General features: G+C 37.9%; 1 protein-coding gene across 1 annotated transcript in view; it reads right to left on the bottom strand.

Moving 5' to 3' along the window:
* Positions 1 to 9,447: 9,447 nt before the first annotated feature.
* The window catches only part of LOC132502485 (NAD kinase 2, mitochondrial-like), a 40,794-nt gene continuing 37,890 nt past the window's right edge, over positions 9,448 to 12,351 (bottom strand). The window contains exon 2 of the mRNA XM_060118361.1: positions 9,448 to 10,982. Within this exon, the coding sequence (XP_059974344.1) occupies positions 9,647 to 10,982 (1,336 nt within the window). The 3' untranslated portion in view covers positions 9,448 to 9,646. The remainder of the gene's footprint in view (positions 10,983 to 12,351) is intronic.

The raw sequence follows: 12,351 nt of genomic DNA, 5'->3' as shown, positions 1-12,351 counted from the left end.
TAAAATAAATAAGAAATAAGGATATAGTGTATAGCACAGGGAATTTTAGCCATTATCTTGTAATAACTTTTAATGGAGTATAATCTCTAAGATACTGAATCACTATGTTGTACACCTGAAACTAATATAATATTATAAATCAACTATACTTCAATTTTTAAAAGCCCAAGTTCAATAGGAATATCCTCTTTCCTATAATGAACCTTGGAGTTAAATCCTTGATAAGAAAACCTACCAGTGTATATGGTAAATCTCTGTGCCTTCCTCTTAATTTTCCCATGAACCTAAAACTGCTCTAAAAAAATAAAGTCTTAAAAAAAAGAGTCCCAAACAAAATAAAACCCACCAGTGTTCACAAAAACTAAAGGGAAAACAAACATTTCATTCTTTTGCCCTTCAGAGATATCTTTGTAAGATGAGGATCAGTTGTAATGTGGTCCATTACAAATATTTAAGACTAACGTTCACAGAACTGCCTTTAGATTAAGACATGCATTGACTGGATCCAAGCTCTCCCACTTCCAAGGGTGCACACAATTCAGTCTCTCTTAGCCTCAGTTACCTCATCTGTAAAGTAGGAATAATAATGGTGTCTATACCTTACAGGGTGTTGTTGTGAGGATTAAATGTAAAACCTGATGCTTGGCAAACACTCAATACAAAACAATGGATTATTTTACATTCTCTGTTGCACTTTTTCTCCCCTCATTCACACAACTCTCTAGGTGGGCACACCCAGCTCTACTTCTGGGAGTTTATCTTCACACATACACACACACACACACACACACACACACACGCACACACGCGCGCGATATAGTAACCTTTAGTGCTAAGGAAGGAGCAGACCCAATAGATTGAGCTAAATGGACACTTTGGAGCTGTTGAGAGAAAGGAATGAGGAAATTAGGCAGAACAAGCAAAGAACAGAGCAGGCCAGGGTGACACGGGGGCCAGCAACAATTTCTCAGGATTCTTTTTTTTAAGAATCAATTTTATTTACTTATTTACTTTTGGTTGTGTTGGGTCTTCGTCACTGCACACAGGCTTTCTCTAGTTGAGTCCAGCGGGGGTTACTCTTTGTTGCGGTGCGTAGGCTTCTCATTGTGGTGGCTTTTCTTGTTGTGGAGCACAGGCTCTAGGCGCGCAGGCTTCAGTAGTTGTGGCGCACAGGCTTAGTTGCTCCGTGACATGTGGGATCTTCCCAGACCAGGGGTCGAACCCATGTCCCCTGAATTGGCAGGCGGATTCTTTAACCACTGTGCCACCAGGGAAGTCCCAATTTCTCAGGATTCTGAACTACTGCGGGCCTGTGTGAGCCTCATTCTGCTTTATCCAGCTCAGCTTCACCACCTGGTTTCCTGGTTATCTTGGCACTGTTTTCAGGTTGGGGTCTTACTGAGATACACAAAGCACATTCTGTACTTGTTTTTATTTCCACTCAATTCAATGAATACTTATGTTGTTCCTATTTTGTTCCTATTCATTGTTCCTAAGTTCAATTAATACTTATTTTGTTATTTTGTTCCTAGTAGTTGCCAAGCATCATGACAGATGCCGAGGATACACCTGGGAATAAAACAGTACCATCCAGCAGTTCACAGCTCAGGGTGACTGACGTGACAATTACATACAGTATTAGAGAGAACATGCATAGTTTTCGAGAAGCCTGGAGTGAGGGTGGAGGCGGCACGTGGTTAGGATTTCAAAGATGAGCAGGAGTTTGCATGACAGAGAAGGGGGGGTTTCACATAAAGGAACTGTGGGGTGAAAGAAGTAGGTGTCACATCGTATGTGTGTCCGAGTGGTGGAGCGCATGAAGGCAAAATGCCAAGAAGTTAGGCTAGAGAGTGAAGCTAGGCCAATAAAGGCAATTAGGCTTGTAAAGAAAAAACATTTAACAGATACAGGGCATCCTTAAAGATTGTAGGCAAAAGAGTGACACAGTCAAATTTGTTTTTCAAAAAGTTAATTCATGGAACCAAATGGAAGACATTGGAATGGGAACAGGAAGAGGAACAGTCAAAAAGTAGAGAGCTTGGTAAGATTAGAATGGTCTGGCAGGAGACAGTTAAGGGCTAACAAGGAGAGTGGAGATGAGATGTCATTTATTCAAGACTTATGTAGGATGCTGAATTGATCGGGTTCAGTGCCTTACTGGACACAGAACGTGAGGAGGGGAGAAGCCCTGGATAACTGGGAAATTTCTAATTTGAGCACTGGGGTAAATATCATGCCATTAATTTGGAGGGGTGGTAAAGGAAGAGTTGCCCTGTTTCTGTGTGTGTGAATTTGTAGAATAACATGCCTGAAGGCCTTTTATTTTTCTTATTTAACATCACACTGCAGATTAATTTATTGATTAGTTTTTGTTTTTGTATTTTTATGGGTTTAATGTGAATTCAGTTTTTTTAATTTTTAAAATTGTATATATTTGAAATATAACATTGTGTAAATATAAGGTGTACAATATGTTAATTTGATACCTTTATAGACTCATATGATTGCCTGAAGGCTTTTTGTTTGCCCTGTGTCACTAACACCTGGACTCCCCAGGAGAGAATTTAAGAATAGATTGAAACTTGAGGAAAATAACATTTCTCAATTTGTCATTAATAAGGTATTCCTTTACTTCTACATCCTTTCCAAGGGAATCCTATGACACCCACTATTAATTCTAATTTTAACGGTTGCCCCAGAAATTCAAAGTTTCATGGTTTATTTTATAAAATGAATGGCTCAATGGGTTTTGTGGCTAGACAAGTCTGTTAGGATGAGACAACTAGGCAAAAAAAGAAAAAAAGAAGAGCAGACATCTGCCAAAAGGCTATATGTGCCAAATGGGAAATGAGAGGACGTTTGGAGAAAGAGGAAGAAGGAACAACAGGCCAGCTGATACCTTCGTTTTACTGCTAGGGAAGTTTCTAAACTCTGATCATTGCTTAATGATCAGTTTCAGACATTAGAGGTCCAGGCCAAACATGGGTACTTTTCAGAAGGTAGCAGCAGGCTTAGCTACATCAGATTAAGAGATGATTTGTATTAACAATTAACTAAGGTGTTACAAATGTAAACAAAATGAATGACATTTTAATGAAAAGCACTTTGGTTTATTCACTACACTACAAGATTACCCAGCACATCCATTTTGATAAAAAGAATATAAAATTACTACTGAGAGTGGGGAAGGATTGTGGACCAGATGTTTGGAGCTCCAGCATTCAGATATCTTGGACCATGAGGTGTCTTTAGGAATGGAAGGCATAGTCGTAGAGCAAGAGATGGAAAGAGACTGGGACCATCTCAGGCCTAGATGATCTCCCCTGGGAGTTCCTAAAAAGTGAGAGAGAAATAAATTCTATTTTATTTAAGCCACTATTTCTTAGCTCTTTGTTGCTCATTGTCAAACCTAATTCCAGCAGAAACAACACCTTTTAACATTCTTCCTATATTATCTTAGGGGCTTTTTTTTTTTTTTGGTTTAGTTTTTGTGTATGTGTGTATAATGTCTCTCACAAAAAATTAGGTATTATATTGTACACATGGCTCTTTTAAAAATCAATTTATGATGTTACTCTAAAAAATAATCTATGACAATCTTTGAAGATTATCATAGAATTCTACCATATGAATGTACCATCATTTATACAACCATTTCTCTGTTTCAGGACATTTAGTAAGTAGTTTTACTTATCAGTGGACTCTCTCAATTTATTAAGTTTATTGAGGACCAAAAATTATATGGCTATATCTTCACCATAAGCCAGCACAATAAATATTCTCTGCCATATAGTGTTGAGCTGTGTGGCCATTATTTCACTCAATTCAATTTCTGTCTAAGTTGGATTCAAGCACAGAAGAGAGGTACAGAGAGAAATGAGGCAGATATTTAGTTATTTATCCACCAAAGATGAAGAACAGCACATACTGCTGCCAACCTATATAAACTTATGATAATATTTTATCAAAAAGTCTCAGAATAGAAGGTTCACCCCCTCAAAAACATTTTCATTATAAGCTCCTTTATGACAGCTTCCCTAGCCTAACTGGGCAGAAATAGATAAAACTTAGAACTTGTCTACTAATTAGGTGACATTAGGAAGCTCAAAAACTATAAAATTATGTCCAAACTTGACATAAAGATCAATAAAACAAACCCTTACCAATATTTTTATTCAAAATCATTCTCAAATCCCAGTGAGCGTCCTAAGAGTGATGAAAAGTTAGTCTTGTGTATTAAGTCACCAGAATCTACAACTCTACCACGATGTAGTGACAAGTGCTATTGAGAACTGTGACCCTAGGAGCCCCGAGGAGTCCTCATATGCACCAACTAGCTTCTGTCAGGTATGGTCTCCTTCTAGAGCAGGAACATGGACTAATTCCCCTTGGACACATTTTCAATAGTAAGAGCTAAAACAAAAATTTTCTTCTGGTTGATTTTTATACAAAAATTGCCAGTTACCTGGCACGAAAACAGAAATATAGATCAATGGAACAGGATAGAAAGCCCAGAGATGAACCCATGCACATGTGGTCACTTTATTTTTGATAAAGGAGGCAAGAATATACAATGGAGAAAAGACAGCCTCTTCAATAAGTGGTGCTGGGAAAAGTGGACAGCTACCTGTAAAACAGTGAAATTAGAACACTCCCTAACACCATACACAAAAGTAAACTCAAAATGGATTAAAGACCTAAATGTAAGGCTAGACACTATAAAACTCTTAGAAAAAAACATAGGCAGAACAATCCATGACATAAATCACAGCAAGATCCTTTTTGACGCATCTCCTAGAGAAGTGGAAATAAAACCAAAAATAAACAAATGGGACCTAATGAAACTTAAAAGCCTTTGCACAGCAAAGGAGAACATAAACGAGATGAAAAGACAACCCTCAGAACGGGAGAAAATATTTGCAAATGAAGCAACTGACAAAGGACTAATCTCCAAAATTTACAAGCAGCTCGTGCAGCTCCATATCAAAAAACCAAACAACCCAATCCAAAAATGGGCAGAAGACCTAAACAGACATTTCTCCAAAGAAGGTATACAGATTGCCAACAAATACATGAAAGGATGCTCAACATCACTAATCATTAGAGAAATGCAAATCACAACTACAATGAGGTATCACCTCACACCAGTCAGAATGGCCATCATCAAAAAATCTACAAACAATAAATGCTGGAGAGGGTGTGCAGAAAAGGGAACCCTCTTGCACTGTTGATGGGAATATAAATTGATACAGCCACTACGGAGAAGAGTATGGAGGTTCCTCAAAAAACTAAAAATAGAACCACAATATGTCCCAGCAATCCCACTACTGGGCATATACCCTGAGAAAACCATAATTCAAAAAGAGTCATGTACCACAATGTTCATTGCAGCTCTATTTACAATAGCCAGGACATGGAAGCAACCTAAGTGTCCATCAACAGATGAATGGATAAAGAAGATGTGGCACGTATATACAATGGAATATTACTCAGCCATAAAAAGAAATGAAATTGAGTTATTTGTAGTGAGGTGGATGGACCTAGAATCTGTCATACAGAGTGAAGTAAGTCAGAAAGAGAAAAACAAATACCGTATGCTAACGCATATACATGGAATCTAAAAAAAAAGAAAAAAAGGGAAAAAAAGGTTCTGCAGAACCTAGGGGCCGGAGAGGAATAAGGATGCAGATGTAGAGAATGGACTTGAGGACATGGGAAGGAGGAAGGGTAAGCTGGGATGAAGTGAGAGAGTGGCATGGACATATATACACTACCAAATGTGAAATAGATAGCTAGTGGGAAGCAGCCGCATAGCGCAGGGAGATCAGCTCGGTGCTTTGTGACCACATAGAGGGGTGGGATAGGGAGATGCAAGAGGGAGGGGATACTGGGATATATGTATATGTATAGCTGATTCACTTTGTTATACAGCAGAAACTAACAACACAACATTGTAAAGCAATTATACTCCAATAAAGATGTTAAAAAAATTGCCAGTTACCTAATATTTCCAGTTACCTGTTATTTTAGCATATGAATAATACCTTTCCTATTTAATCAAAATTTAACTTTCCCCTAGTACACCATGGAAATAGGGATGCATCTGCACTCAACCTCTCACAAACCAAGTTCTCTAATGAAGCTTTTACTCTTGTCCAGAATAACAGGATAATATAGTGCTTCTTCAGTTAGGTTCAGTAAACATGAACCGAACATCTGTGTGCTGAGTGTAGTCATTTCATTAAACAGTATTTGTAAGAAGCATTAAGTATGTACACACCCAAATTTTCCAACAATTCAAATACAGTAACAACTTCTCTCTCTAGGGGTCACTGACTCAGAATTACCAACTACTGGAAACACAGTCCAGTGTCTAAAAGTAAGCAAACAGGTATACAAACAGACACAACAGACAGCACAAAGTTCACATTCTGAAAGTATTTGCACTTCACTCAAGGGGAGCCACTCAGGCACTCACCCAAATTCGTTTCCTCTCATTTTAGACACAGTTGGAGGAAGTTTGCTTATATGATCCCTAGCTTTTGACAGAATAAAAGGAATGAGATGCCAGGGGCAAGGACAATGACAGTAAAACAAACAACAAAAAAAAAGTGAAGCTTTAAATCTGACACTGACAATGAAGACAAAAATAATTTTCAAAAGGAGACAAGGAGAACTTAAAATACACAACAATCTGAAGACACTTAGATGAGAAGTACATGGTTCTAGTCTATAGTTTGGCCCAAAACTAAGATGTTGAAAATAGCCAAAATAATTGATAAAGTTACACTTATTAAGCAATTAATAATCTATAATAATCTTTTGAAAGAGGTGTATAAAATTGTTACTTTTAGGGGCTTCCCTGGTAGCACAGTGGTTAAGAATCCTCCTGCCAATGGAGGGGACACGGTTCGAGCCTTGGTCCAGAAAGATCCCTCATGCCGCGGAACAACTAAGCCCGTGCGCCACAACTGTTGAGCCTGTGCTCTAGAGCCCGCAAGCCACAACTACTGGAGCCTGTGCACCTAGGGCCCGTGCTCCACAACAAGAGAAGCCACTGCAATGAGAAGCCCGTGCACTGCAATGAAGAGTAGCCCCCACTCACCGCAACTAGAGAAAGCCCGTGCTCAGCAATGAAGTCCCAACGCAGCCCAAAATAAACAACTAAAATAAATAAATTTATTTTAAAAATTGATACTTTAAAAAGTCTAAGCATCTCAGAGAATAAATTCTAAAGGTGCTTTACAACAAAAAAATTCTATACAGTCATGATTCTCTGGAAAAATCAGGAACTCTTTATTTCCCAATGATGTGGGTTATACACTTCTCTTAAAATTAAAAAAAAATACGATTTTAGTAGGCAACGTACACTCACAGTAATATATAGAGAAAGAATTAAAAGTAACTTTTCTTCCATTTAATACCTCTCCCTAGGGACAACCACTATTTATTTTTTTAAAGATAACAATGGTTTAATTTTATTCACATGTAGTTGCCATGAAAAGGTTAACTCATTCATGAAAACATTTTTGCTATTCAAACATCCTTTGCCTCTCATCATCTCTTACAAATAAATCCCCACCACAGAGCAGAAATGTTAGAAGTTATACCACAAATGGAGCACATTAAGTATTTTTAAAACCCTTAAAATATGGCTTATGAACAATTTTACATAGCAGGTTACCTATTAATATGTTACATATTAAACAGATCTCTGGTACCATTTTAGACAATCAGATTTCCTTGATATTAAAGATGGAGTTGGCATTTTTGTCAAAAAGGTATTTTAAACCTGTTAGGGAGTTTCTATAGTGTGGAATTTCACTTCTTTCTAAAGTGGCATCTTAAGTATATCATTTTTAAATCAAACAAGAAATTAGATCTATCTCTGGGAAAACACCAATTTTTATTGTATGCATCACGTAAACTCCTTGCTATTAGTGTCTATGCAGATACTCTTAACTAAGGAAAAAAAAACAGATTCTTGTTCTGGATATACAACAAAACCTAGATTATCTTTGTATAGAAACATTTATATAAAAATTTTGACAAGAACCTGATAAATGTTGCCAGAACTAAGAGCACTCGATTTGATTATAATACATCCTAGCTTTCACAGAATTTACTTCTGAGCTCACTAGACTCAAGTTCTATACGATAGAGTCTGTTTACTTTACCAATGTATATCTAGCACCTGACACAGTACATGGCACTGAGTGGGTATTCAATAAATATTTCAGTGATTGAAGAAAAGCTTTTAACAGCAAGTGAAAAAAAAAATACAACTTTGAATAACTGGAATGAGAATACCAATTGTCTCATGATGCAGCAAGAGGTACTTTCTGCGATAATTCTAGGATTACTTATAAGTAGATCAGGAATTAGGTAAAGAAACTGTCATAACGGGAAAAAAAGAAAAGCCATAACATTTTACCCTCCAAAGCTAATGTGCAAAATTTGGAATATGAGTTAGGTGAAAACTACCATGATAATAAGAAAGGCAATTCCAAAACTAAAGTGTTTTGCATATTTATTAAATAATCCATTTTCTTTCTGACAATACTCCTACACTAGATGAAAATATTTTTTAAAGGTTTTACCAGGGGCCTCCCTGGTGGCGCAGTGGTTGAGAGTCCGCCTGCCGATGCAGGGGATACGGGTTCACGCCCCGGTCTGGGAGGATCCCATATGCCGCGGAGCGGCTGAGCCTGCGCGTCCGGAGCCTGTGCTCCGCAACGGGGGAGGCCACAACAGTGAGAGGCCCGCATACCGAAAAAAAAAAAAAAAAAAAAAAGGTTTTACCAAACTCCTAATAGAATATGTCTAATTAGTTCATCCTTTTAGTCTCTGAATCCATGTTAGATAGTTGTAAATAAGGAAGAACTTTATTAGACACTCAAATCATTAAAAAAAATTACCTAAGATCTAAAAGTTATTCAATAATTAATACATTTGAAACGGTGTCATGATTTTGTCCAGATATATTTCACCCAGCATTGTCAAAATTAACCTGACAGTCAATTAAATGAAAACATCTATAAATAATTTCAAAAATGATTGTTTGAATTTTTAAAATCAATAGTCATAACAATATCATTGTGTTCTGAAATTAGAAAACTCTTAGCATATAAAAAACACATGTACCTACTTCAATTAGGTCAATGTCAGGATTTATCAAAATTCTCCATCATCAAATCTTAAAAAATCTTGAATTTTAGGTACTACAGAAAAATACTAATCAAATGAGATGTGTTTGGTCTGACCAATTCCACAAAGTTAGGAGGAAAAGGAAGGAAAAAAAGCTTGTACAGTTAAATTTCAAATCTTAAACATTTAATCTTTTACTGGCGCCTACCTCTCTAAATTTAAAGATATCAGCACTCTTGGAAACCAACTGTAAGCAATATAGAAATTTCACTGGTATGAATTCTAATTAATTTAGTCCATCCATTTTCTTACACAGTGAATATCTTTTCCATCAGAATCCAACAGAAGAATAATACAAATCTCACTTTCTTGATCACCTTTGAGCCCAAGGCCAACCAGTCTCAACAATAACCAAAAAATGTAGCCTTATGACTGGCAGTCTGTTTCCACAGTAAAACTATTTTTTCCAGTAATCAAAATTGTCATCTGAGGAAATCCTTCACTGTTCTAGAAGGACAGTTCGAAGCTCATCTTCTTTATTGATCAACATTGAAGCAATCGCTCCGTCATTAAACTCAAAGGAAGTTCCTCCATCTACAACCATGCAGGCATCCCAACAACAAGAACGAACACAAACCTTTGAGGTGAAACAACGCTGACGACTGCTTGAAAAAACTCTGTTTGCTATTGGTTCTCGAATACTGAAAAGTATTTTTGGTTCTTCTGGACTGTAGAGCAGCGATTCATTATATTCATTTGTTACTTTCTCTACAAATTCTCTGTTCAATGGAAGACTTAAATTTCCTTGTCGTTTTGCAATATTTAGAACATCTTCCACAGCCTGAGGTGCAACCCTGTTAATATTGAATGACCAGGCCTTTGATCCTGTTCCAGTACACAAATTGAGCCCTGAACTCTTCTGTTTTTCCCATGGACCGTCATCAACTGAAATCTCATAGTAGGAAGCCCTGGATGATAGACTCTCCCCAATGAAGACTTCATTTAGTGCTCTCACTGGCAAAAGCTGGGGTCCAGAAGCCTCAAACCTTTCATCATGAACTCTCTCAATGTTGAAGGCTCTACTATGCTGATTCAAACTTAGCTGCTGTTCGTGAAGGTCCACAGGAACAGGGTTGATGCCAGTCCCTTCAAGGTATAACCTGATTCGCTGCCGCCACAACCATCTGAACTCACCACGGTAGAACTTCTGTAAGGCTTCTGGGAAGGAATGTGTGTACCGAACAGGAAGACATAAATGACCCTCAGACCATTCTGGGTCAGTATTTACTCCAATAACTGGTTTAAGTCTGTCCAAGACTTTACTTGCTGCCAAAAGCATTGTGCCATCACCTCCTGCAGCTATGACAGCATCTGCCCATCGAACAGTTTCTTCATCATATTCTCTCCTCTTTACAAGACGAACCTCAATCCCCTCGTTCCGTAAACTATCAAGAATGTGCTCTACATTTTTGGTGTGAATATGATGTCGTTCAAGCAGTCCACTGTAGCTAGAGCCTTTCAATGCAAGCAACTGCTTCAGGTCCTCCTCAGAGAGCTCCGCGTAACGGTACCGCTGCTGCTCGAACTCGTACCGGGTGGTTTTGGCCACCACCACCACCCGGGACGGGCGGAAGCCACCGTCGGGGCGGCTGCCACAGCCCGCCAGCTCGCGCGGCTGCCCCTGCCCCAGGTGCCGCCGGCCGCCGCCGTCACCGCCGAGCCGCGGCCGCGCGGCGGGGCCTCCCGCCCCTGGCCCCCTCAGCGCCGCTGCCCGGCCGCCCGCCACGCGACAACAGCTGCCGACAACCACTATTATCAGTTTCTTATTTATTCTTCTGAGGGAAGATGGAATATAACTGTAATATAAATACACACATGTACATATATCATATATATATACTGTATGTATTGACACACATGGTAGCATACTACAAATACTCTTGTTGGACATCTTTACATATCAGAATATAAAGTGCTTCCATATCCTTTTCTCTGGTTGAGTAATATTCCATGATTGGTTTAACCAGTTCACTAGTGAGTATCCAATCTTTGGCTATTACCAAGAATGCTGCAATGATTAATTCTATACACAACCATTTCAAACATGTACCTCAGTAAGATAAATTCCTACAAGTGGAATTTCTGTGTATATGCACTTAAAATTTTGATAGATATTGCCAGATTGCTCTTCACAGAAATTATATTAACTTCCACCAACAATGTATAAGAGAGCCTGTTATGGTCACCATACCTTTACTCACAGAATCATAACTTTTAGAACTCTGATTATTCAATTGGAAATGGAACTGAAAAAATAGTGTTATTTCACTGGAAATTGAAATGAAAAAACAAACTGGAAAAACAATAGCTCACTGCAGTTTTAATCTGTATTCCTCTTATTATGAGTGAGGTTAAGCATTCTCTCAAGTTTAAGAACAATTTAAGCTCCTTTCTATGAAATGTGTGTTCATATTCTTTACCCATTTTTCCACTTTTTGTTGGCTGATGTAGAAACACTCTTCACAAATTAAGGGAAGTAGCCATTTTGTCTGCCACATGAGTTACAAATACTTTTCCAGTTTATCCTTTGTCTTCTTTCAGCTATATTGTTATACAATTTTTATTTCTATACAGTTGAATTTATCAGTCTTTTATTTTCAAACTTGAAAAGTCCTTCCTAATTTAGGTTAAGGGAAAAATTCCGGTGTTTACTCCTATAATTTTTATATTTATATATTTAGTTCATTTGTAATTTATTATGGTATAAGATATAGAACATGGATAATTTTCTTTTCCAATTGCATCCAATTAACTTAAGCCCATCTACTGAATAATGCAAATTTCTCACTCTGATTTGAAAGGTCTTCTTTATTATATCCTAAGTTCAAGTGTGTATTTGGGTCTCTTATAATGACTTCAATGTTATATTTGTCATAGCTTCATATATTAGTTTTAATATCTGAGATTGTCCTCCACACCACTGTTTTTTTTTAAAATAAATTTATTTATTTATTTTTGGCTGTGTTGGGTCTTCGTTGCTGTGCATGGGCTTTCTCTAGTTGTGGCGAGCAGGGGCTACTCTTCGTTGTGGTGTGCGGGCTTCTCATTGTGGTGGCTTCTCTCTTTGTGGAGCACGGGCTCTAGGTGCGTGGGCTTCAGTAGTTGCGACATGCAGGCTCAGTAGTTGTGGTTCATGGGCTCTAG

This window comes from Mesoplodon densirostris, chromosome 15 (assembly GCF_025265405.1).
Source record: "Mesoplodon densirostris isolate mMesDen1 chromosome 15, mMesDen1 primary haplotype, whole genome shotgun sequence".
Classification (NCBI taxonomy): domain Eukaryota; kingdom Metazoa; phylum Chordata; class Mammalia; order Artiodactyla; family Ziphiidae; genus Mesoplodon; species Mesoplodon densirostris.
This window is presented reverse-complemented; position numbering and strand designations above follow the sequence as displayed.